This window comes from Somniosus microcephalus, chromosome 21, assembly GCF_052327205.1.
Source record: "Somniosus microcephalus isolate GS21.2 chromosome 21, FLI_Smic_1.0, whole genome shotgun sequence".
Lineage (NCBI taxonomy): Eukaryota > Metazoa > Chordata > Chondrichthyes > Squaliformes > Somniosidae > Somniosus > Somniosus microcephalus.
The window spans coordinates 32,215,089-32,242,448 of record NC_141007.1 but is presented as its reverse complement, the minus strand read 5'-3'; the positions used below and the strand labels follow the sequence as shown (position 1 = coordinate 32,242,448).

The 27,360-nt window shown below is 47.0% G+C and overlaps 1 protein-coding gene across 1 annotated transcript in view; it reads right to left on the bottom strand.

Moving 5' to 3' along the window:
* LOC147102690 (dynein axonemal heavy chain 9-like) overlaps positions 1-27,360 on the bottom strand; it is a 394,408-nt gene that overhangs the window by 22,764 nt on the left and 344,284 nt on the right. The window contains exon 34 of the mRNA XM_085963406.1: positions 24,228-24,617. Within this exon, the coding sequence (XP_085819532.1) occupies positions 24,228-24,617 (390 nt within the window). The remainder of the gene's footprint in view (positions 1-24,227; positions 24,618-27,360) is intronic.

Below are 27,360 nucleotides of genomic sequence, written 5' to 3'. Positions count from 1 at the left end.
GGTTAAGTTTAAGCAATTATAAGTTCAGTCTTTGAGGAGGCTTCCTGATTCTGTCTGGATAATGCCTCTTTGGGGTATCAGGTTCTTCTGGCAATGTTGAGTCGGAATCAATGTCGTTGTTTGGTTCATCTGCTTCCAATATTACCGGTTCTGGGGTAGCTGCAATTGGAAAGTCGATTTCATTACCAGGTGTATCAGATCGTGGTGTGGAGTTGACGTTTTCCAGTGACTCTAGAATCTGGTCAGCATGGCATCTTACAATGCTCTCCCCAACGTCCACGGTATACATGAGAGGTCCTTGTCGTGTACAAGTCGTTCCTGGCTGCCATTTCTCAGTGCGGTAGTCCCGGGCCAAAACTGGTTGACCTATCTTAAAACTCCTGGTCGGCCTTTCATTCATATTCTGAAACTGCCTGTTCTCCACATCTCGTCGGATGTTTGGCTTAACCAAATCCAAGCGGCATCGTAGTCTTCGATTGAAGAACATCATGGCTGGAGTTTGGTTGGCAACCGCATGTGTCGCATTCCGGTAGGCAAACAAGAAGTTGTCCACCTTGTGTTGTAGGGGTATATCTTCATTACACATTGCTTTGATAGCCTTCTTGAATGTTTGGACAAACCTCTCGGCCAATCCATTAGTGGCTGGATGATATGGGGCAGATGTGTAATGCTTAACACCATTGTTCTTTAAGAACCTCCGGAACTCTTCAGACACAAACTGTGGTCCATTGTCAGAGCAAATCTGTTCAGGCAGCCCATTCCTGGCGAATATGGTTCGTAAAACTGTGATAGTTTTATCCGTGGTGGTTGAGGACATTTTTATTACCTCTGGCCACTTTGAATGTGCATCCACCGCAATTAAAAACATCGAGTCCATGAAGGGACCAGCAAAATCAATGTGCACCCTTTGCCATGGAGATGACGGCCACTCCCATGGATGCAGAGGAGCTTGTGGTGGGGCGTTTTGGACCTTCTGGCATCCTGCACAGCTCTTGGTCATCTCTTCGATTTCTCTATCGATTCCCGGCCACCACACAAACGCTCTGGCTAAGCTCTTCATTTTTACCCCACCCAGATAACCCTCATGAAGCTCATTGAGCACTCTATCCGTCAACTTAGGTGGAATTACTACTCTGGATCCACACATCAAGGTTCCTCTGCACACTGACAGCTGTTCTTTTCTCGGCGAGAATGCTGGCAGCAGTGGTTCGCCATGTGCTGGCCATCCCTTCACCGTTAAATCATAGACCCGTGATAGTGTCGGGTCATTCCGTGTTTCCTTTTCTATGTTTGCATTCGTCACAGGGAGACATTCGACTATGGTCGAGTGGAATAACTCCATTGGATCCACTGCAAGGTCTTCTTCTTCCACCATCGGCAACGGTAGACGTGACAATCCATCAGCATTTCCATGCTGTTTAGTTCCTTTGTACTCGATGTCATATTGGTGTGCCCCTAGGAAAAGGGACCATCTCTGCAGCCGTTGTGCTGTCATTATCGGATCGCCCTTCTGAGGGTTGAAAATGGAGACAAGAGGTTGATGATCGGTTAGTAGAGTAAATTTTTGACCGTGCAGATAGTGATTGAACTTCTTCACCCCCCACACTAGGCTGAGGGCCTCTCTGTCAATCTGGGCGTAGTTACGCTCGGCAGAAGTTAACGAGCGTGACGCAAAAGCTATCGGCCTCTCCAAACCATCAAGGAATTTATGTGACAGTACCGCCCCAATGCTGTAGGGAGACACATTACACGCCAGCCTGATTGGGAGTACTGGGTTGTAGTGAGCCAATACTTCCTTTGAAGTGATTAAGTCCTTACTCTTCTGAAAAGCACGTTTACAATCATCGCTCCATTTCCATGCTACCCCCGTTCGTAGCAGGGCGTTCAGTGGGTGCAGAATTGTCGACAAATTCGGCAAAAACTTATGATAGTAATTCACCAACCCGAGGAATGACCTCAGTTGCGACACATTTTCAGGCGCTGGGGCCTTAACAACCGCTTCAATTTTGTCAGGGGACTTATGTAACCCCTCTTCATCAATCACGTGGCCACAATACGATATCTCTTTCTTAAAAAATTCGCACTTGGGGCAGTTGGCTCGCAGCCCATGTTCCCGTAGTCTAGTGAGCACCTGTTCTAGGTTGTTAAGGTGTTCACTGTCATCTTCACCTGTTACAAGGATGTCGTCTAAGTAACACTGAGTCCCCGGAATCCCTTGCAGGACTTGTTCCATCGCTCTTTGCCATATCGCCGGAGCCGATGCTACTCCGAATACCAATCGATGATACTGGTAAAGACCTTTGTGAGTGTTTATCGTGAGATACTTCCTAGAGGACTCTTCAACCTCCATCTGCAAATATGCTTGTGCTAGGTCAATTTTTGTAAAACGCTTCCCTCCAGACAGCGAGGCGAAGATGTCTTCTATCCTTGGAAGAGGATATTGTGTGTGAAGGACAGGGTTCACCGTCACCTTGAAATCCCCACAGATGCGAATCTTCCTTGGCTCTCCGGACTTATTGCTTAACGTTTTCTTCATGATAGGAATGATGGGTGTCGCCCACTCGCTCCAGTCGACCTTAGACAACATGCCCGCCTTCTCCAGATTCTCCAGCTCTGCCTCGACGGCTGGGCGAATTGCATATGGTACCGGTCTCGCTTTTAAAACTTGTGAACTGCATTCTCTTCTATTTTTAACGAGGCAGTTACGCCTTTAAGCGTGCCCAGTTCTTGTTGAAATACCTCTTTGGCGTTAGCTAAGATTGTTGACAATCATCCAGGAGTGACGTCTTCATCTTTTTTACCGTCCACCGTCATTGCATGAATGGAATGCCAATCTAAGTTTATCTTCCTGATCCATTCCCATCCCAATAATGGTGGTCCACCATTTGGCAGTATGTAGAGATACAATTTCCGTATTTTCTTGCCATTGTATTCGACAGGCACCCTTATTTATCCTCTGGGGTATACTTTTTGCCCCGTATACGTCGTCAAGACGATGGATGTCTCTCTCAAGGGTATGTGTGAAAATAGCCGCTCGTAGTCTCGTCGATTCATGACGGTTAGCGCTGATCCTGTATCCAATTCCATTTTAACTTGGGACCCTGCTATCGTGAGAGTGACCCAAATGGTTCGGTGATCCTCTTTTGCGATTACATTGTGAAGTTTGAGACAGCTTAGTCTCCTGTTTCCTGATTCACTATCGCTCATCTGGTCTTCGGAACTACTGTCCATCATCTTTTGTACTTTCTTGTACGGTTCCTTCGTAGCCTTTTTGTTGTCGCTGGTCTTCTTCCCAGACCTACAAACTCGTGCAATGTGTCCAATCTTCCCGCATTGTCTGCATATTTTGTCTTTGGACCAGCAGTCCTTCTGGTCATGGTTGGTTCTGCCGCAGTGATAACATTTTGCAAATCCCCGTGTCATTTCGTGGGTGCCGTATTCCTGTGGTTTTTGTTGAATTTCTGCAGCTCCCTTGGCTGCTGCTTCATACGATACTGCCACGCTGAAAGCCTTATCTAGCGTCAGCTCTTTTTCTGAGAGTAACTTCTTCTGTGTTCCTTCACTCAGGAGTCCACAGACAAATTTGTCCCGTAGGGTATCTGCCAGTCCTGCTCCGAACTGGCAGTGCTTTGATAGCTTGCGTAGTTCCGTAAGATACTCAGCATTGCTCTCATCTTTGTGCTGAGTTCTCCTGTGGAATTTAAATCTTTCTGCTATCAACAGCAGTGCAGGGTTTAAGTGTTCCTGTAGGACAGCAACAATTTCATTAAAACTCTTCGCCTTCGGTTTGGCTGGAGTAATCAGGTCCCGCAATAGGCTGTACGTTCTAGCGCCCATTAAGTTTAGCAATATCGATGCCTTTTTCCCCTCCGCTATATCGTTTGCCTCGAAATATACCTCGACTCTTTCCACATACGTGGTCCAGTCCTCTAATGTATTATCAAAAGCAGTGATACAGCCAGTCTTCGGCATCTTACAAATCTAAAATGGCGCCTGCCGCGCTTTGCCTTCTTCCCCGATTTAACAAAATGGCGCCTCCCACGCTTTGCCTTCTTCCCCGCTGTTGTTAGCGCTGCTTTCCACGGTTTCTTGCGCGTATCCTTTTTCTTTTATTATTTTCCTGTCGTGGAGCAGACCCTCTGGGACACTTCCCTCCCTCTTCTTAGGTCCGAACGCTGCCCGGCTTCGAAACACCAGCCGCGCCCTGTGTGCTCCACCCTCTCTATCTCTCTTTGCTTCCCGACTCGCTGCCCGGCCCCGTTGAAAGGCCACCCGATCGAGCTTCAGCCCGCCGCAGCCCAGGAAGGATCAGAGCACTACCTGCCACCAGCCCGATTAGCTGGGAAACCACGGACCGAGGAACCCAGCCTGGCTCTGGAAAGTCACTCCTGCAAGTTTTTAACCCAATGATTGACGGTCGACGCCCGTTTCTCGAGTTTCAATGGACTCTATTTTTTTTTTTTTCTTTCTTTCTTCTGGCTCCGACCTTCAACAACGTCGTCGGAGCTGCTGCCGAGTTGCAGGTAAGTACGTTTCTTACTCGTCGCCAGTGTTAAGTCCATGAATGATTGAGACACGGACTAGCAGGAGTGAAAACAAATAGATCTTTACTGGTGAAAGGCAATAACGAAACTAACTAACAGAGGCTCTCTAGCGCCTTTTATACAGGGGTGGTCACTGCCGGTACTGCAGTCTGAGACCAGTTATTCTCTTAAAGGTACATACACAACAGTACTGTTACATCAAACCTAACTTTATTATACTGCTACAAACACACCTATGTCTGATACACGTCAATTATTGTTGTAATGACTTGAATTTGATACTAATTATCCTTTTTCTTTTACTTTTATAACTAATACTTAAACCTTGCAATAATACTAATTATTGCAGAGGTAGTTAAATAAAACAGTGTCAGTTAATGCATCTCCTCCCCCAGGTAAGTAAGAGGCAAGTTGCACTTCACTCAGTGTTATCTGTGGCCCTGGATTGGTTAACAATCAATATTATTGTCTGATGTATGTGGGTCAGTTTGAAGAGAGCTAAGTTAGCCATTGTATATGAAACCTTAGACATGAATGGTAAATCCCATTCTAAATCTATAATGGTAAAAAGGAAGATTTGTCTCACACCCTTCAAAGAATATAAATTACATAATTGGATTTTTAAAAATATATTTCTTACATATTGTGAGGATTTAGTAGTCATATTTCCTACTGTGTACAGTTTTGGTCTCCTTATTTAAGGAAGGATAAACTTGCATTGCAGGCAGTTCAGAGACGATTCACACGGTTAATTCCAGAGATGAGGGGGTTGACTTATGAAGAAAGGTTGTGCAGGCTGGGCCTATACTCATTGGAATTTAGAAGAATGAGTGGTGATCTTATTGAAGCATATAAGATAGTGAGGGGGCTCGACAAGGTAGATGCAGAGTGGATGTTTCCCTCATGGGGAAATCTAGAACGCGGGGGCACAGTTTCAGAATAAAGGGTCGCCCTTTTAGAACTGAGATGAGGAGGAATTTCTTCTCTCAGAGGGTCGTAAATCTGCGGAATTCTCTGCCCCAGAGAGCCGTGGAGGCTGGGTCATTAAATACATTTAAGGTGGAGATAGACAGATTTTTACAAGATAAGGGAGTGAAGGGTTATGGGGAGTGGGCAGGGAGGTGGCTTTGACCCCAAGATCAGCCATGATCTTATTGAATGGTGGAGCAGGCTCGAGGGGCCAAGTGGCCTATTCCTGCTCCTATTTCTTATGTTCTTATGTTCTTATGAGTATTTAAACACTATCAGATTCTGGTATGTGGACAAGGTAAATCTCACTGTTTTGTGCCAGTGTCAATGTCCCCTCTCATCTAACGAGCTGGTAAAGTTTGATCTGACACTTCTGTGATGTGGTTTCAAAGCAATTAATATATCTTTTACAGTGCAACCTGTCAATATATTTTCACTTAAAACCCCTGAATCACTTTTGTAACCTAATTTCCTTTAAACTCAATTAAATGCTATTACAGGTTAAGTTAAAAAATAAAGGCAGAATGTTCTAATTCGTTTGACGGGCTGCACAGTCTAATTTGAGTAAGCTGACACAGTTCCTCATGTGCCAGCAGTGAGAACCAGTTCAAAAGAAAGCAGTGCATCTCACTTCAAATATTTATACAACAGAAGCAGGAGACAGCAAATAGAGGGGTAACATTTTGATCCTTTGTGGAAATCCTCAAGGTAGAGGTGTCAAAAGGTCCAGAGTCGAGTTCTGCACTGCATTATGAGGCTACATTCCAAATCCCATGTCTCTGGGAATTTGATCTCTTTATTGTCTGATATAATGATGCAACAAGCCTGCATTCCGATTCTACATTTGAAACCAAATCAGATGGGTCAAAATCTAGCAAGACTCTTTCTAGAAGTGTGTCTACAGTGAAAGCACATGCATGTCTCCAGGGGAAAGCATATTGGCACTGGCCCTCTTTCAAAGATCAATACTATTTTTACTATCAGATCCAATTTATTCATTCCAACCCAACTGGTTAGTAGTCTCGTCTCACAGTCTGCAAACTGATTCAGAAGCAAATTAGCACAAGAAAACATAGTTGTACATAATAGGCCAGGAATGTCAGAAATGGCAACATCAGTAATGGTTACGGCTTCCATCCACGATCATTTAGTGACACTACACAGAGTTGTATAGCAGCAACATTGTAAAGAAGCTATTCAGTAAAGCACTGCAGAAAAATCTGCAGGTGCGCAGACAGGTACCATGTTAATACAACACAGGCTGCATTCAAATTGCCTTCATTATTCAAACTGCGGAGATTTCAACCAATCAGATGAGGAACTGTCCCATAAATGTCAGCCACGCTTCTCCTGACGTAATCCGAGTAGTTTTTTTTTTAATGCCAAAGGTGACCTACTGGGATAATTATTTCTTCAGTGTGGCATACAACTGTCTCTCAGGGAGATTTAAACCAGACCGAATACAACAAATTTCAATAGGCTATTCAATTGGGCTGACAAAAAGCAAATTAAATTTATCGCTGAAAAGCGTGCATATTAGAATTTTCCTGTTTGAGGCGTGACAGTGCTCTGCTCCCATCACATTTATCATCACTGCCAGGTCCTCTCTAAGTTTCCATTTGCCAATTCAGTTCCTGTCATTGTATACGCACGTTGTATTTTATATTGACTGATGTGTGGTTTTGATGTGAGGCGGCTAGCCTTTGCCCGTGTCACTTCCTGTAAATCAGACACTAATCAGGTCAAATGTGTTTGGTTGGGCATCACCCTTTTGAGCTGCGTGTTTTCACGCCCAGGGAGAGAAACAAATTAATTGGGGCTCATTTTCACCTTCACCGCCTGGGCAGTAATCTGGCAGAGCAGATCACCTGCCCGATTTTAATCCCATTGGATGAAAATTGGGCGAGTTTTACAATGAGCGGGCAATCAGCTCTGTTAGATTACACCCTGCACCCAAGTGGTGACGGTGAAAATGACCCTCATTATCTCTCTGTGACTGATAGGGACACTTTGAAAGAAACACAGTTTGGGGTAGATTTTCATGTCCCCCCAGCAAAGCTCAATCCAAAATGTTTGAAAAACTGGTACAAATCTTGCCAGAAGTGTAGTGTGACAATAGCATGAATTTCCATGAGTCATCTCACTTGCATGAATATTCACTCTTGCAGGTGCAGCTTAGACCTGTTGTTGTGTTGGTTCAATTTAAAGGCACCTCCACTTAAAGGGAAGTGGTCACATTGGAGCAAGAACTCTTACAGCTGTTAGAAAAGTCCATTTCAAATTGATGTCAATGGTGGGGGAGGGGCTAAAGAGTGACAGGCTAAAGCAAACCCATAAGGTGTGTAGGCACCATATTCAGTCACCGTGCAAGCGATCAGGTGGCCCCGCACCTCATTGTTCACGACTGGTGAAACACAGACTATGCTACCCGAGGTGTGTCCAAGAAAAATTGCCCACTTTAGCACTGCAAGAAATTCGTCTCATGATGCAGCATTCCTGCAATCAGCTGTGGTTCAGTGGGTAGCACTCTCGCCTCTGAGTCAGAAGGTTGTGTTCTTTATGTACCTTTAAGAGAATAACTGGTCTCAGACTGCAGTACCGGCAGTGACCACCCCTGTATAAAAGGTGCTAGAGAGCCTCTGTTGTTTAGTTTCGTTATTGACTTCCACCAGTAAAGATCTGTTTGTTTTCTCTCCTGCTAGTCCGTGTCTCAATCATTCACGGACTTAACACTGGCGAGAATGCTGGCAGCAGTGGTTCGCCATGTGCTGGCCATCCCTTCACCGTTAAATCATAGACCCGTAATAGTGTCGGGTCATTCCGTGTTTCCTTTTCTATGTTTGCATTCGTCACGGGAAGACATTCGACTATGGTCGAGTGGAATAACTCCATTGGATCCACTGCAAGGTCTTCTTCTTCCACCGTCGGCAACGGTAGACGTGACAATCCATCAGCATTTCCATGCTGTTTAGTTCCTTTGTACTCAATGTCATATTGGTGTGCCCCTAGGAAAAGGGACCATCTCTGCAGCCGTGAATTACTATCATAAGTTTTTGCCGAATTTGTCGACAATTCTGCACCCACTGAACGCCCTGCTACGAACGGGGGTAGCATGGAAATGGAGCGATGATTGTAAGCATGCTTTTCGGAAGAGTAAGGACTTAATCACTTCAAAGGAAGTATTGGCTCACTACAACCCAGCACTGCCAATCAGGCTGACTTGTGATGCGTCTCCCTACGGCATTGGGGCGGTACTGTCACATAAATTCCTTGATGGTTTGGAGAGGCCAATAGCTTTTGCGTCACACTCGTTAACTTCTGCCGAGCATAACTACGCCCAGATTGACAGAGAGGCTCTCAGCCTAATGTGGGGGGGGGGGTGAAGAAGTTCAATCACTATCTGCACGGTCAAAAATTTACTCTACTAACCGATCATCAACCTCTTGTCTCCATTTTCAACCCTCAGAAGGGCGTACCGATAATGACAGCACAACGGCTGCAGAGGTGGTCCCTTTTCCTAGGGGCACTCCAATATGACATCGAGTACAAAGGAACTAAACAGCATGGGAATGCTGATGGATTGTCGCGCCTACCGTTGCCGACAGTGGAAGAAGAAGACCTTGCAGTGGATCCAATGGAGTTATTCCACTCGACCATAGTCGAATGTCTTCCCGTGACGAATGCAAACATAGAAAAGGAAACACGGAATGACCCGACACTATCACGGGTCTATGATTTAACGGTGAAGGGATGGCCAGCACATGGCGAACCACTGCTGCCAGCATTCTCGCCGAGAAGAGAACAGCTGTCAGTGTGCAGAGGAACCTTGATGTGTGGATCCAGAGTAGTAATTCCACCTAAGTTGACGGATAGAGTGCTCAATGAACTTCATGAGGGTCATCTGGGTGGGGTAAAAATGAAGAGCTTAGCCAGAGCGTTTGTGTGGTGGCCGGGAATCGATAGAGAAATCGAAGAGATGACCAAGAGCTGTGCAGGATGCCAGAAGGTCCAAAACGCCCCACCACAAGCTCCTCTGCATCCATGGGAGTGGCCGTCATCTTCATGGCAAAGGGTGCACATTGATTTTGCTGGTCCCTTCATGGACTCGATGTTTTTAATTGCGGTGGATGCACATTCAAAGTGGCCAGAGGTAATAAAAATGTCCTCAACCACCACGGAAAAAACTATCACAGTTTTATGAACCATATTCGCCAGGAATGGGCTGCCTGAACAGATTTGCTCTGACAATGGACCACAGTTTGTGTCTGAAGAGTTCCGGAGGTTCTTAAAGAACAATGGTGTTAAGCATTACACATCTGCCCCATATCATCCAGCCACTAATGGATTGGCTGAGAGGTTTGTCCAAACATTCAAGAAGGCTATCAAGGCAATGTGTAATGAAGATATACCCTTACAACACAAGGTGGACAACTTCTTGTTTGCCTACCGGAATGCGACACATGCGGTTACCAACCAAACTCCAGCCATGATGTTCTTCAATCGAAGACTACGATGCCGCTTGGATTTGGTTAAGCCAAACGTCCGAAGAGATGTGGAGAACAGGCAGTTTCAGAATATGAAAGAAAGGCCGCCCAGGAGTTTTAAGATAGGTCAACCAGTTTTGGCCCGGGACTACCGCACTGAGAAATGGCAGCCAGGAACGATTTGTACACGACAAGGACCTCTCATGTATACCATGGACATTGGGGAGAGCATTGTAAGACGCCATGCTGACCAGATACTAGAGTCACTGGAAAACGTCAACTACACACCACGATCTGATACACCTGGTAATGAAATCGACGTTCCAATTGCAGCTACTGCAGAACCGGTAATATTGGAAGCAGATGAACCAAACAACGACATTGATTCCGACTCAACATTGCCAGAAGAACCTGTTACCCCAAAGAGGCGTTATCCAGGCAGAATCAGGAAGCCTCCTCAAAGACTGAACTTATAATTGCTTAAACTTAACCACTGTATCTAGTAACAGTAATTGTGATTGTAATTCGTTATCATTTAGTTGTTAAATGAATGTTATGTACTGTTTATCTAAAAGGGGAGGAATTGTTGTGTATGTACCTTTAAGAGAATAACTGGTCTCAGACTGCAGTACCGGCAGTGACCACCCCTGTATAAAAGGCGCTAGCGAGCCTCTGTTGTTTAGTTTCGCTATTGACTTCCACCAGTAAAGATCTGTTTGTTTTCTCTCCTGCTAGTCCGTGTCTCAATCATTCACGGACTTAACACTGGCGAGAATGCTGGCAGCAGTGGTTCGCCATGTGCTGGCCATCCCTTCACCGTTAAATCATAGACCCGTAATAGTGTCGGGTCATTCCGTGTTTCCTTTTCTATGTTTGCATTCGTCACGGGAAGACATTCGACTATGGTCGAGTGGAATAACTCCATTGGATCCACTGCAAGGTCTTCTTCTTCCACCGTCGGCAACGGTAGACGTGACAATCCATCAGCATTTCCATGCTGTTTAGTTCCTTTGTACTCAATGTCATATTGGTGTGCCCCTAGGAAAAGGGACCATCTCTGCAGCCGTGAATTACTATCATAAGTTTTTGCCGAATTTGTCGACAATTCTGCACCCACTGAACGCCCTGCTACGAACGGGGGTAGCATGGAAATGGAGCGATGATTGTAAGCATGCTTTTCGGAAGAGTAAGGACTTAATCACTTCAAAGGAAGTATTGGCTCACTACAACCCAGCACTGCCAATCAGGCTGACTTGTGATGCGTCTCCCTACGGCATTGGGGCGGTACTGTCACATAAATTCCTTGATGGTTTGGAGAGGCCAATAGCTTTTGCGTCACACTCGTTAACTTCTGCCGAGCATAACTACGCCCAGATTGACAGAGAGGCTCTCAGCCTAATGTGGGGGGGGGGGTGAAGAAGTTCAATCACTATCTGCACGGTCAAAAATTTACTCTACTAACCGATCATCAACCTCTTGTCTCCATTTTCAACCCTCAGAAGGGCGTACCGATAATGACAGCACAACGGCTGCAGAGGTGGTCCCTTTTCCTAGGGGCACTCCAATATGACATCGAGTACAAAGGAACTAAACAGCATGGGAATGCTGATGGATTGTCGCGCCTACCGTTGCCGACAGTGGAAGAAGAAGACCTTGCAGTGGATCCAATGGAGTTATTCCACTCGACCATAGTCGAATGTCTTCCCGTGACGAATGCAAACATAGAAAAGGAAACACGGAATGACCCGACACTATCACGGGTCTATGATTTAACGGTGAAGGGATGGCCAGCACATGGCGAACCACTGCTGCCAGCATTCTCGCCGAGAAGAGAACAGCTGTCAGTGTGCAGAGGAACCTTGATGTGTGGATCCAGAGTAGTAATTCCACCTAAGTTGACGGATAGAGTGCTCAATGAACTTCATGAGGGTCATCTGGGTGGGGTAAAAATGAAGAGCTTAGCCAGAGCGTTTGTGTGGTGGCCGGGAATCGATAGAGAAATCGAAGAGATGACCAAGAGCTGTGCAGGATGCCAGAAGGTCCAAAACGCCCCACCACAAGCTCCTCTGCATCCATGGGAGTGGCCGTCATCTTCATGGCAAAGGGTGCACATTGATTTTGCTGGTCCCTTCATGGACTCGATGTTTTTAATTGCGGTGGATGCACATTCAAAGTGGCCAGAGGTAATAAAAATGTCCTCAACCACCACGGAAAAAACTATCACAGTTTTATGAACCATATTCGCCAGGAATGGGCTGCCTGAACAGATTTGCTCTGACAATGGACCACAGTTTGTGTCTGAAGAGTTCCGGAGGTTCTTAAAGAACAATGGTGTTAAGCATTACACATCTGCCCCATATCATCCAGCCACTAATGGATTGGCTGAGAGGTTTGTCCAAACATTCAAGAAGGCTATCAAGGCAATGTGTAATGAAGATATACCCTTACAACACAAGGTGGACAACTTCTTGTTTGCCTACCGGAATGCGACACATGCGGTTACCAACCAAACTCCAGCCATGATGTTCTTCAATCGAAGACTACGATGCCGCTTGGATTTGGTTAAGCCAAACGTCCGAAGAGATGTGGAGAACAGGCAGTTTCAGAATATGAAAGAAAGGCCGCCCAGGAGTTTTAAGATAGGTCAACCAGTTTTGGCCCGGGACTACCGCACTGAGAAATGGCAGCCAGGAACGATTTGTACACGACAAGGACCTCTCATGTATACCATGGACATTGGGGAGAGCATTGTAAGACGCCATGCTGACCAGATACTAGAGTCACTGGAAAACGTCAACTACACACCACGATCTGATACACCTGGTAATGAAATCGACGTTCCAATTGCAGCTACTGCAGAACCGGTAATATTGGAAGCAGATGAACCAAACAACGACATTGATTCCGACTCAACATTGCCAGAAGAACCTGTTACCCCAAAGAGGCGTTATCCAGGCAGAATCAGGAAGCCTCCTCAAAGACTGAACTTATAATTGCTTAAACTTAACCACTGTATCTAGTAACAGTAATTGTGATTGTAATTCGTTATCATTTAGTTGTTAAATGAATGTTATGTACTGTTTATCTAAAAGGGGAGGAATTGTTGTGTATGTACCTTTAAGAGAATAACTGGTCTCAGACTGCAGTACCGGCAGTGACCACCCCTGTATAAAAGGCGCTAGCGAGCCTCTGTTGTTTAGTTTCGCTATTGACTTCCACCAGTAAAGATCTGTTTGTTTTCTCTCCTGCTAGTCCGTGTCTCAATCATTCACGGACTTAACAGGTTGTGGGTTCAAGTCCCACTCCAGGGACTTGAGCACACAAAGTTAGGCTGACATTCCAGTGCAGGGCTGAGGGAGTGCTGCACTGTCGGAGGTGCCGTCTTTTGGATGAGACGTTAAACTGCTCTCTCAGGTGGACGTAAAAGATCCCATGGCACTATTTCGAAGAAGAGCAGGGGACTTATCCCTGGTGTCCTGGCCAATACTTATCCCTCAACCAACATAACAAAATAAACAGCTTATCAGGTCATTATCACATTGCTGTTTGTGGGAGCTTGCTGTGCGCAAATTGGCTGCTGTGTTTCCCACATTACAACAGTGACTCCACTTCAAAAAGTACTTCATTGGCTGTAAAGCGCTTTGAGATGTCCAGTGGTTGTGAAAGGCACTATATACAGTAAATGCATGTCTTTCTTTCTTTTCTTAACCCGAAGTAAAAAAGGTCAGGGTTGAAGTGACCTTAGTAGCCATTGGTCGTGCTGTGTCATGGTGTAGTTTGGATGCAGGTCAGATTGCAGCAGGCAATCAGTGCATCATTACATTGAGCAGAGCGTTACAGATCACATTAACATGGCCATTTAAATCCATAAAACAAATGTATGTAAACATTTTATCTCAGCAGATTATTTAGTGACATATCAAGGATCCCCACAGGCTCCATATAATGAATTACAAAAAAAACAAATTTAAGGAATACACATAAAATGTACTTCCTCCCCTAAGTTTAAATGGTTTAGAATTTGGCATTCGTTTGAATTTACAGCTCTGTAACACAAGTAAACTACAAGAAGCTGAGTCTCTGGGGCTTTGGGAGCTGGATAGCCCGGCACATGTGGGCTGTAGGTGATCCACAGACCATAGTTTCAACATTCCTGTCGTTAGGAAATGCCCAGTTTGATATCGCCTTGTGCACTGCACTGCACTAAAGGCAGTTGGAGGTACAAGACACAAGAAGTGTCTGCATGTCTGAGGAGCTGCTCCCCGAGAAGCTGAGGGACCATTTTGTGATTAGCTCTATCAATGCATTTGATGTGCTTGGGGGGTGGAAGGATGAACCCGGCCTAATTCCCCTCAATCGATGGCAGGCAATTTTTTTGGAGGTATAGATTTTCAGACACATAGGCAGCATTCATGAATTTAGAATTAGGGAGCAGGAGGTGCCATGAATGTGGAGTGGCAGGTGACGCCAAGCATTGGGGAAAGCTTATGTACTTCCAGAGACATCACAGTTACTCCATCACAGGCCAACAAGGAGATCTGGGATAACAACCCGACACCAGAACAGACTCATCAACCATCTCAGTGGGCATCATTCAGTCATGGGGTTTAATTAGCACAAGGAATCACAGAGAACTCAAACACAGGAGACTGTTTAGTTGTTCAGTTTCTTGCAAGGTTTCTAGCCACTGATCAGTAGGTTTAACAGATCCAGCCTTTGCTGGAACAGTAACAAACAACAAACCAAAAAGGGTTGGTAAAAGAAAAATCTATAAATAAGGCAACAACTGAACTTAGAAGTCATTCTGCCATTAAGCACAAACATTGGCCTGTCTATTAAGATAGCGGAGTACAAATTTGGTTAGTTTTCCCTTCCCCTCAACGTGTTTTGAACAGGCGATATTATCTCTGAGAGGATACGGGGCAACAAAATTTTATGAGGACAAATGATATGGATGGTAAATATGAGGAGACGTGGCTCAGGCACAAAGGCAGTGAGTCAGAGCGGTTACTGTCAACATGCAAGGAGTTTGAGGAGCATCAGCCAAAATGCATATTAATACCATTTGAAGCAGCATAAAGTAAGGGAGAGGGATACGAGGAGGAAGATAGAAAGGGGGGAGGGGGATACTAAAAGGGATACTAAGAGGAAAAAAGATCAATAATCTTATTTTTTTCCTTCCATTAAACTAAGATTGGTGTTTTAATATGGCCTCCTGCTACACAGGAATGCATATGCTGCAGGTCCTAGATGGCACTTACCAGAAGGCCACATTTAAACCCTGGGATTTATTTAATTGGAACAAGTTAAAATTAGACAACACTGTCCAACTCAGTATTAATTTGGCTCAATTTGAATTTCACTCAGATGGCCAGTGTGGGAAATGGAATAGTTGGCACTGGAGCAGTAGAGAGTGCTTGCCCGAGCTTAGGGTTACGATACATTGTTGGAGAAGAGTACAAGAGATCTGACTGTGCTCTATCTGTCCTGGGATGTTGATACTGGGTGCTGATAATTGAAAAAATATTTCAATCTCCAGCACTGATATCCCTCACCCTCATGGGTAGACGATTCACCAACAGATGAATTATTGGTGCAAGGATGATGACTGGTAGTAGATTCAAACACAAGGAAAGATTTTGGTTTCACAGGCAATGTCAAAAAACTAATAATGACTTTCACCAGTTTTCACAATAAAACCATCTGATATAATCCACTGAAGTATCTGGAAACAGCGCCCCAAACGTTTGGTTTTAAGCACCGTAGTAATTGGTCAAGAGGCAGCAGTCGGGACAATGTCTTAATTAACAAAAACATGAATGAAGGTATAAATTGGAGGTGGGGGGGGGGGGGGTGGGAAAGAATGGATGAAAGGTGGCATGAAGGGCATCGCACAGTGTTGACGACACAACGCCAAAGCTGCCTTGCCTGCTGTCAGCTGAATGCCGAATCGCTGCACCTCCGACCAGTCCTGTGTTTACACTCAGTGCTTACCGGCTAACAGGTCAGCACTCTATTTGTAGAGGTAAATTTTATATTGCTTGGAGTTGAGAATATTCATTCCCTGAGCAGGAACTGGGCTTTTTTTTGTCTTATTAAGCTTTGATTTAAAAAAAAGCAGCAATGCAAGGTTCCATCAATGTACATGAATATTTAACCTGCTACCCGATATGAAAAGCTGCTGTTGCTGTGCAGACGGTTTGCTAAGTGCTCCCAAATATCACATTCCACACCGCATACCTCAGAGGAATTGTGTTAATCTGTATACCGCAGAATGAATAAATAAAAGCTTTTGGTTGCTGAATGCTATGTCGAGATAATGAGAATGGAATGTCAAGGAAAATCCACTTTTTTTTTTAATATGCAATCTTCCACATTTAGTTTGTGTGATGAAATATATTCCATTCATCACTGCCTGTGACTGTGGTCGGTTTCAGTGTCATTTCCCTTCCCCCAGTCCTCATTGTATTATGTATTGGAATGTGCTGGAATGTGCTGTGTGTAGGGCTCCGCCCATACCTGGCCCCTTTTGTAAGCTGGCTCAGTGTGGCCTCAGCCTCCAGAAGGAAGACATCTCTCTCTTTTACGTGTTACTTTCTAAGTTAATAAAAGCCTTATTTTGTTTCGCTAACATCGAGTCTCGGAACTTTTTGAGGCACATCAATTTTATTAACTTATTTTTCAACACTATGGGCCAACTCCTGAAACCCGAACGTTTGGATTTGGATCAACATGCTCCGGACGCATCAGCACGCTTCGGACACTGGTTTGAGTGTATGGAATTCTTCCTGGACAATTCCGCAGCCATCAAAGACGCTACGGACGCTGCGAGGATGAGACTCGGGATTCTGCGGAATTGGGTAAGCCACCGGGTTTACCCCCTCATCCAAGACGCCGATACGTACCTGGCCGCCTGCGACATCTTAAAGGCGCATTACCAGCAGCCTACGAATGAGGTGTATGCTAGGCATCTACTCGCTACTCGCGCACAGCGACCTGGGGAATCGGTGGAGGAGTTCCTAAGAATCCTGAAAATGCTTGGCAAAGACTGTAAGTGCCGAGGTGTAAAAGCCGCAGTGTACACCGACGAGCTTGTTCGCGATGCCTTTATCACAGGCCTCAGCTCCACTTACATCCGGCAAAGACTGCTGGAAAAAACGGGGTTGGACCTGAAACAGGTTGCGGACACCGCGCGGTCCCTGGATGTGGCCCAGAGAAACTCAGACGCCTACTCTTCAGCCCGCGCCGTCCACGCCGCCACGTGCGCACCGAGGGTGCCGCCACCTTGGAAGGCATCTTCCCCGCCCGGCAGCCCGACACCGGCGGGGCCCAGCTCTCCCCCCAGAAGCCCTACGACAGCCGCGACGCGTCAGGGACCCAACTGCTACTTCTGCGGGCAACCAAAGCACACCAGAAACCTGTGCCCGGCGAAAGGCACCACCTGCTTTAAGTGCGGTAAGAAGGGGCACTTCGGGAAGGTGTGCAGAGGGAACCCCGCCGGAAAACCAACCGCCGGAAAACCCGCAACCGCCGCGTGTGCGCCGTGGGAGCGGCCATCTTGCCCGACCTCGTGGGGTCCACCATCTTATGAGCAGACAGCGTGGACGCCATCTTGTATCGATCAGGGCCCTACAGTGGCATCGGTCACAGTGGACCAGACCAGGCCGCACCCGCTATCCAAATCAATGGTGGACATCGAGGTAAACGGGTGCCGGGTTAAATGCTTAATTGACAGTGGAAGCACGGAGAGTTTTATCCACCCTGAACTGGCACAGCAACTCTCCCTAAAGGTGGTCCCTACTCAGGGTACCATCTCTATGGCTGATAAAACCCAGACATCGACCATTCTGGGTTACTGCACGGTACAATTGTCCGTTAACGGAACTGTATACGATAATTTTAAAGTATTAATCATGAAGAACCTATGCGCGAGCGTGATCTTGGGCCTGGATTTCCAGTGCAACCACCAAAGCATCACGCTCAAGTACGGTGGGTCCCAGCCGCCCCTCACAGTGTGCGGTCTGGCTACCCTGAAGGTAAAGCCACCTTCGCTATTCACGAACCTTACCCCTAACTGCCGGCCAATAGCGACCAAAAGCAGGAGGTACAGCTGGGAGGACAGACGGTTTATCGCGACCGAGGTAGATAGGCTCCTGAAAGAGCGCAATATTGAACGCAGCAACAGCCCGTGGCGCGCCCAAGTGGTAGTGGTAAGGGGTAGCGAGAAGAAACGGATGGTGATCGACTATAGTCAAACGATCAACACGTACACCCAACTAGACGCCTACCCGCTACCCCGCATATCAGAAATGGTGAACCAAATCGCCCAATACCGGGTGTTCTCCACCATCGACCTCAAGTCAGCGTACCACCAGCTCCCTATCAGACCAGAGGACCGCCCGTACACCGCCTTCGAGGCGAACGGACGCCTCTACCAATTCCTCAGAGTCCCCTTTGGGGTGACGAATGGGGTCTCGGTCTTCCAGAGGGAGCTGGACCGCATGGTCGATGACCACCACTTGCAGGCAACCTTCCCCTACCTCGACAACGTCACCATCTGCGGCCACAATCAGCAGGATCACGACTCGAACCTCGAGAGGTTCCTGGAAACCGCACAAAAACTCAACCTCACCTACAACGAGGACAAGTGCGTTTTCAACACCACGCGCCTCTGCATACTAGGCAGCGTGGTGGAGAATGGGGAAATCGGACCAGACCCCGACCGATTGCGCCCCCTACGGGAGCTGCCCCTGCCCAACACTCCCAAAGCCCTGAAAAGGTGCCTGGGGTTATTTTCTTATTATTCCCAATGGGTCCCCAACTACTCCGACAAAGCCCGCCCCCTCTTGAACGCATTCTCTTTTCCGCTCTCTGCTGAGGCCCACGCCGCCTTCAAAAGCATTAAGCAGGATATTGAGCGGGCCACGCTACAGGCAGTGAACGAGAACACTTCATTTCAAGTGGAAAGTGATGCGTCTGACTTCGCCTTGGCGGCCACCCTCAACCAGGCGGGGCGGCCCGTAGCTTTCTTCTCGAGGACCCTCCAAGGGCCCAAGATCAGACACTCCTCCGTGGAAAAGGAGGCCCAAGCCATCGTGGAGGCAGTGCGCCACTGGCGCCACTACCTAGCCGGCAAACGCTTCACCCTACTTACCGACCAGCGGTCGGTAGCGTTTATGTTCAACAATAAACAGAGGGGGAAGATTAAAAATGATAAGATTCTTAGGTGGCGGATCGAGCTCTCCACCTTCGAGTACGACATCATTTACCGGCCAGGGGCCCTTAACGAATCCCCTGACGCCCTCTCACGAGGGATGTGTGCCAGCGCCACCGGGGATCGGCTACAGACCCTCCACAACGACCTCTGCCACCCAGGGGTCACGCGGCTGTTCCACTTCATAAAGTCCCGTAACTTACCCTACTCGATTGAGGAAGTTCGGTCTCTGACCAGGAACTGCCGCACTTGCGCTGAGTGCAAGCCTCGGTTCTACCGCCCAGATAGAGCCCACTTAATCAAAGCTACACGGCCCTTTGAGCGGCTCAGCTTAGATTTCAAGGGCCCCCTCCCATCCGTCGACCGCAATGTTTACTTCCTGAACATTGTGGACGAATACTCCCGGTTCCCATTCGCCTTCCCCTGCCCAGACATGACCAGCGCCACGGTCATTAAATGCCTCAACAGCCTGTTCTGCCTGTTCGGTATGCCGAGCTACATCCATACGGATAGGGGGGCGTCCTTCATGAGTGAAGAGCTACGCCAGTACATGCTGCCCAAGGGGATCGCCACGAGCCGTACCACCAGCTACAACCCCCAGGGTAACGGCCAGGTGGAGCGAGAGAACGGGACAGTGTGTAAAGCAGTCACTCTAGCTCTAAGGACCAAGGGCCTCCCTATCTCCCGCTGGCAGGAAGTCCTCTCGGATGTGCTCCATTCGATACGGTCGCTATTGTGTACGGCCACTAATGCCACGCCTCATGAACGTATGTTTGTCTTTCCCCGGAAATCCACCTCAGGTGTATCCATGCCGTCATGGCTCTCCACCCCAGGTCCGGTACTCGTGCGAAGGCATGTGAGGGGCCACAAGACGGACCCTCTCGTGGAGCCAGTACACCTACTCCACGCCAACCCTCAATACGCATATGTCCGGCACGCCGACGGAAGGGAGGACACCATGTCCATAAAAGACGTCGCCCCAGCTGGCATCGACAGCAACCACGGCAATAGCAGCGACAACGATCACAGCAATTCTTACCCACCCACTACTCTTTTCAACGATCACAGCAACCCTTACCCACCCACTACTCTTTCATCACCCCCGGAAGAACATCGACCAACGGCACCCCCACCAACTACCCCTTCAACAACCCTGGCGGCACCCCCGGCAGAGACCCAGGAGGCTACCGGGGACACCCAGCCGACACCCGCGGCACCACGTCGGTCGCAGAGGACTATCAAACCCCCGAACAGACTAAATCTATAGAAGGGGTGAATGTGATGAAATATATTCCATTCATCACTGCCTGTGACTGTGGTCGGTCTCAGTGTCATTTCCCTTCCCCCAGTCCTCATTGTATTATGTATTGGAATGTGCTGGAATGTGCTGTGTGTAGGGCTCCGCCCATACCTGGGCCCCTTTTGTAAGCTGGCTCAGTGTGGCCTCAGCCTCCAGAAGGAAGACATCTCTCTCTTTTACGTGTCACTTTCTAAGTTAATAAAAGCCTTATTTTGTTTCGCTAACATCGAGTCTCGGAACTTATTGAGGCACATCAGTTTGCATTGTTTAAATACAAGATAAATGACCAGGTTTAAGAACTGAAGAATTGACTCCACCGATGGATGCAGTCCTGGAAAAGCCAGCTGTTGCCCGTCGAGCATAACAATCTTAAGCATAAGAAAGGCCCAATAACACCATCTATTTTTCACAGATCAAAGCCCCTCCGACCTGCTACTAAATCCTTCAAACTCTTTTCATTTACTGTGAATTCTCAGAGCAAGTTTAACATCAGTGCAGAGCTTCACACTGATACTAAAACTGTGAAGTTCAAACTGGGTGTTAAGGTCCAAACCGACTCCAAAGTGAAGCAGAATGAAACTACCGCTTAGCTTGGGTATCATGTCAGGCTCTGACTCTGGATTCAGGCTGCATTTATGCTATAACCCCAGTGTCAGTGCAAAGTGTAACCTCTTCACACCAACACTGCACCTAGAGGCTGCTGACACTGCCTAACCCATATTTCCCTCCTCCTGCCCTCACCAGGAATGTTGTTGGCCTCTGCCACAAGTAAATGGTGGTCGGGAAGTGGGGGGTGGGGGGAAGGTGCGGCAGGCCCTGGTTGACCAGTGACTTTCCTCTTGTCTGCCTGTGTTAGTGCCACACAATGACCCTGGAAGTAGTGGCAATGGTCCTGAGGTGCCCCTGTGGAGCAGAGTTGCGGCCGCCTCTCCCTCCAGTTTGACCCCAACATTTACCCGGTGAAGTCCATAGGTGGAGATTTTGCCAGCCCTGGGGAGGCAGGACTGCTGGGAAAATGGCAGAACCTGGGGGTGGGTACCCATCCCACCCCCAACCCGCCTCCGTGCCATCTTCCCAGGAGGCGGGTTCCCGACCCGCGCTGGGAGCCGCCTCCTCGAGGCGGGGAGGGGATTACAGCCACTTAACTGCCTGTTAACAGGTAGTTAACAGGCAGTTAAGAGGATTATCCCCATTTTTCCAGCTGAGGTGTGGACTTCCCGATGTTGGGAAACCCCGCCAGGGTCACCGAGGCGAGCAGTGGGTCTGCGGGGGTCCAAAAGTGCACTGTGGAGGTAAGTGATGGGTGCAAGTGTGGAGAGGTAAGTATGTGAGGTGAGTGAAAAGTGTTAGAAAAAGTTTACTTACCTTTGTTTCTTCCTGCAGGCTTCAATCATTGGGGATCCGGAGGCTCCGGCATCTCCATGGCAGAGATGACAGAATGCCTGCTGCATTCTCCGATGTAACAGCCATCTGCTTTCTGCTCACAAAATGGGTTTGTGAGTCTTGAATACAAGAACTCACCAAACAACAGAGAATGTCAGTGATTGACAGCTTCTCAAAGCTGTCAAATGATGACAATTCATCTGTCAAAAATTGGTGAAACGTCATACGCTGACGTTCTCTGTAATCGGCTTCCCCTTAATTGGCCTGCTAAGCCCGCTGGGTGGGCTTAACAAGATCAATCAAGGGAAAATAGCGTGGGTTGGCCACAAGTCGATGGAGGCGGGACTAAAACCCGCCAAGCAGTAGTCCCACCTTCAACGCGCCCCCATGGGCAAAATCACCATCTCTGCTGAGGCCTTCAGTGAGACATCACCTCTGATCTTCGGGTGCTTCTACCACTTTAGGTCTGCAGCAGTAGTGTTGGCATTCTACTCTTTGTATGAGTCGGCTCCCCCATGGTGGTGGGATTCCCCCCAGGAGCACTGCTGTACACACCATGATAACCCCCGAGCCAGGGAAGTAGGTCAGAGTTGGGGCAGATATTGAGAGTCGGGCAGAAGTCCTGCTCTGCAAGAACTCCGCCCCGAAGCGGAGAATCCTGGCCATAAATAATGATAATAATTCAACTTTTATTGTCAGTGTACAATGCACAAGTACATGAACAACGAAATGTGATCTTGCAAGCTCCCATGAGTCCAGTACAAATAACATTAACATTAAACGTAAATAGCACCGTCCTGGGAGAAGCAAAGCCGCTGCGTCTGTGCGCGCCGCCATTCCATTTCCACCATTCCTCCTGTCCGACAATCTTCAGCCCAACGCCCGGGCCTGCTCACCAGCCACCCCTCCCGGGGCTCCTTCCGTGACCTTCTCACCAACCACCCCTCCTCGGGGTTCCTTCCGTGACCTTCTGCACCTGGTCTTCCACTGATGGTCACCCCTCCAGGTACTAACCAGGCCTGGCTCTGCTTAGCTTCCAAGCCTTGCCACTGACCCTGCCCCTTGAACACATCTCAGATTAACACACAGCACATACACAATAAGTAAATTCGAGGCACAGCAGCAACTCTAGAGCTCAGTTCACATCCATAGACTATTTGGCATTGGTTTCATAGCTTATGATGTTACCGGAGCCCCTTGTTTGGATTCTTGTGTTGTGTATCATTTAGGGGAACATCTACCATGTTCCCTAGACTTCTTTATGTTCTACACTCCATTGCTATTTATGATTTAGATGCAGAGCTTGACTTATTAACATCTCATTGTTCGAAAGGTAGCTGTACTGATAGATTGGCAGAGCAGTGCGTCGTATAGTCCACTTGATGCATCAAGCTGGAGCATATAGATTGAAACTTGAGATCCTGTCACCTATTTTGTCCTTTCTGTTTATCCGCCAAAAAGGAACCTGTACAAGTAAGCCACGGACCCGACACCCAAAGAGCTGGGTGGAACATGAGCTTTTTATCACATGAATGGATGGTCCATCAAACAGGCCAGTCAATAAATTATCGCGCTCGAAATATATATTCACGCTACAATTTGCTAGAAAATTAATTAGAATATGCTGAAACGAGCATAGCAGTGGATGCTGAGTGGCGCGGCCAATGGATAGTTGAGAATTCATTTTGCTTGTTGACTTCTGCAGAAATTTCACCCTAATTTTTTGTTTTTTCATTTATATCCGGCAGCAAATTGCTAAAAAGATATGAACAGGGATAAATATTGAGTAACCAGTTTTGTAACTCTCAAACTGTATCTCGAGGGAGTGGGAGCTGTGCATTTTAAGAAGAGTGCTGTACTTCACCCGTGTTTGACATCAGAAAGCAATGTCAGAAACAAGGCAGAAAACAGGCACCCGAGAGACAATTTCACAGTGTTTCAAGGATTGCTGTAGTTTTTTTGATTGCTGTATGTAGCAGTGCGAGAAAGAAGTATAAATAACATTTACACTTGCATTACATTAAACCTTCCAAAATGTTGCCTCTGCTTTGATCAATCTGATGAAGAAAATTTAGAATTGAGAAAGCAACTGTATTAAAATATTAAAATGCCCAGAAGCGATGTTGCTTCTTTTAAACGGGTTCCTGTTATGATTCCTGTATATTCAGCCCACCAGCACCATTCTGCAATGACCGAAGTGATCTCAGTCACTTTAATTAAGGGCTTGAACTTCCAAATAGACTGGATTTAGTTCCTAACCTACTCATCTGTTCACAAAAATTGAAGAGTTTTCGATCTTGATCAGACCCAATGAGAGAAAATCTGTTGAGTACCTGAGAATCCCAGCGTGCACCCTCCATGAACAGACCATGTACGTAGGCACCTTCACGAGGCGGGCTGCTACAATCCTCGCGGTGTTTCTTTGTAACATCACACTGAAGACACATCTTGTCTAAAGGCCATTCATTCCTCCTGGCCATAGACTGCATGATGGCCGTGAGGAAAGACTGTGGGTTGAAAAAGCCAGCAAGCCACACTGCAGAAGGGAGGGCAAAGTCAGATGTCCAGGTTTCCAGTTCCTTAATACGGCTAAGGAGGTCAACAAACCAGTTGGCTAGTCCAGCCATTGACGGGTAGGCTCGTTTATTCCAAGATTCTGGTACTTGATCAAAGAAGATGGCATTTTGCAGATTCTCCATTTCACTAGTCATGGTCAGTTCTCCCTAAGTAGAATAAGCAGTAGTGAGGAAAAATTTAGTGAAAGCGATTGACCCAGAGCATCAGGTTCATGTCTACAATGATATGAGAAATTGGTTTTATGATTAATTAAGAACATTAAGTGTGAGTATTTGTTTTGATTTTGTTTAGTGTAAAACAGGCGATATTCATCAGCCGTCCATTATACACCTCTCAACTCCTCTGCAAATCAGCCTCCTGCACTCTCTAAACATTTATATTTCTAACTGTCCCTGTATGTATCTGGACAAATACATAGTTGTCTCCTAAACAAGAGCCAGGCAGGAGCCAAGCAATGCAGACGTGATTCTGCCTGGCTGGGGTCCAAACACAGCCAAACGCATCGCAAATGGTTTATAGTTTTTTAAGCACCACAAGTGGCTTTTAACACAAATCAAAAAGTGTATTATACATGAGTTTCAGCTTAGCACTCTCGCCTTGGAAGTTGCAGGTATTCAGCATTGCTGAGGGAGTGCTGCATTGTCGGAAGTGCCATCTTTAAAATGGGCTGTTAAACCAAGGCTCCATCTACCTGCTAAGGTGGAAATGGAAGATCTATGGCACGATTTGAAGAAGACCAGGGCAAGTTGTCCTGGTGTCCTGGTAAAATTTATCCCTCAAATCAGATTAACTCGTCATTTCTCTCCTTACTATTTGTGGGACCTTGCTGTGCACAAATTGACTGCCGTGTTGATCTATATAACGGTGACTATAATTGGAAAGTAATTAATTCAATATAAAGTTGTTTGGTACATCCTGAAGTCATGAAAATGCTATATAAATGTAAGTTCTTTCTTTGTAAACACATGCATGCACTGTACACTTTTAAAAATTCTTCCATTGCAAGAAAAATGCTGTATAAGAACATAAGAAATAGGAGCAGGAGTCAGCCATTTTGTCCTTCGAGTCTGCTCCACCATTCAATAAGATCATGGCTGATCTTCTACCTCAACTTCACTTTCCTGCACTATCCCCATATCCCTTGATTCCCTTAATATCCAAAAATCTATCAATCTCTGTCTTGAATATACTCAATGACTGAGCCTCCACAGCCCTCTAGGGTAGAGAATTCCAAAGATTCACCACCCTCTGAGTGAAGAAATTTCTCCTCATCTCGATCCTAAATGGCCGACCCCTTATTCTGAGACTGTGACCCCTGGTTCTAGACTCCCCAGCCAGGGGAAACATCCACCCGGCATCTACCCTGTCAAGCCCTGTAAGAATTTTATATGTTTCAATGAGATCACCTCTCATTCTTCTAAACTTCAGAGAATATAGGCCTAGTCTACTCAATCTCTCCTCATAGGACAATCCCCCCATCCCAGGAATCAGTCTGGTGAACCTTTGTTACACTCCCTCTGTGGCAAGTATATCCTTCCTTAGCTAAGGAGACCAAAACTGTACACAATACTCCAGCTGTGGTCTCACCAGGGCTCTATATAATTGCAGTAAGATGTCTTTACTCTTATTCTCAAATCCTCTTGTAATAAAGGCCAACATACCATTTGCTTTCCTAATTGCTTGCTATATTTGCATGTTAACTTTCAGTGATTCATGTACAAGGACACCCAGGTCCCTCTGAACACCAACATTTCCCAATCTCTCACCATTTAAAAACTACTCTGCTTTTCTATTTTTCCTACCAAAGTGGATAACTTCATATTTCTCCACATTATATTCCACTTGCTATGTTCTTGCCCACTCACTTAATCGATAGATCCTGCTCGGCTGATTTGGAATTCCTCATGGTAAGGTGCAGACCCTTCTACCTGCCTCGGGAATTCACAGCTGTTATCATCACTGCGGTCTACATCCCACCACACGCTAATGCCAAACTAGCACTGAAGGACCTCTACAGGGCCATCAGCGAACAACAAACTGCGCACCCAGACGGAGCTTTTATCGTCGCGGGGGACTTCAATCACATAAACCTAAAAACTGTACTACCGAAATTCCACCAGAATGTTTCCTGCCCCACAAGAGGGGAGAACACACTGGATCAAGTCTACACGAGCATTGTAGACGCTTATAAGGCCATTCCCTGCCCCCACCTTGGTAAGTCTGACCACCTCTAGCTGTTACTAGCCCCAGCATACAAACCGCTCATCAAAAGAGGGAGAACATCAGTGAGAGCAGTGAAAGTGTGGGCAGAGGGGGCAGTATCGGAGCTTCAGGATTGCTTCGAACGCACTGATTGGGGCATGTTTGCCCAAAATGACATCGAGGAATACGCTTCCACAGTGCTATTCTACATCAACAGATGCGTCGAGGTCGTCACGACCCATAAAAATATCAGGACATACCCCAACCAGAAACCCTGGATGAACAGAGAGGTCCGCTCACTGTTGAAAGCACGCGACGCAGCATTTAAATCTGGCGACGCGGCGGCTTACAGTGCAGCTAGGACCAACCTAAAAAAGGGTATCAGGACTGCCAAAAGGAAACAGACACTGCAGATAGAGGATCACTTCCACAACAACTCGGACCCCCGGCGCATGTGGCAAGTCATCCAGTCCATCACTGACTACAAGGGCAAAAACACCAGCCCCCCCGGTTAGCGATGCCTCCCTTCCGGAGGAGCTTAACAACTTCTACGCTCGCTTCGACAGGGACAACAGGGAGCCGGCTACCAAAGCCTTGCCACCCCCGGAAGACCAGGTGCTCACTCTGTCGACCTCCGACGTAAGGGGTGTTCTACGCGGAGTGAACACACGAAAGGCTGCTGGACCG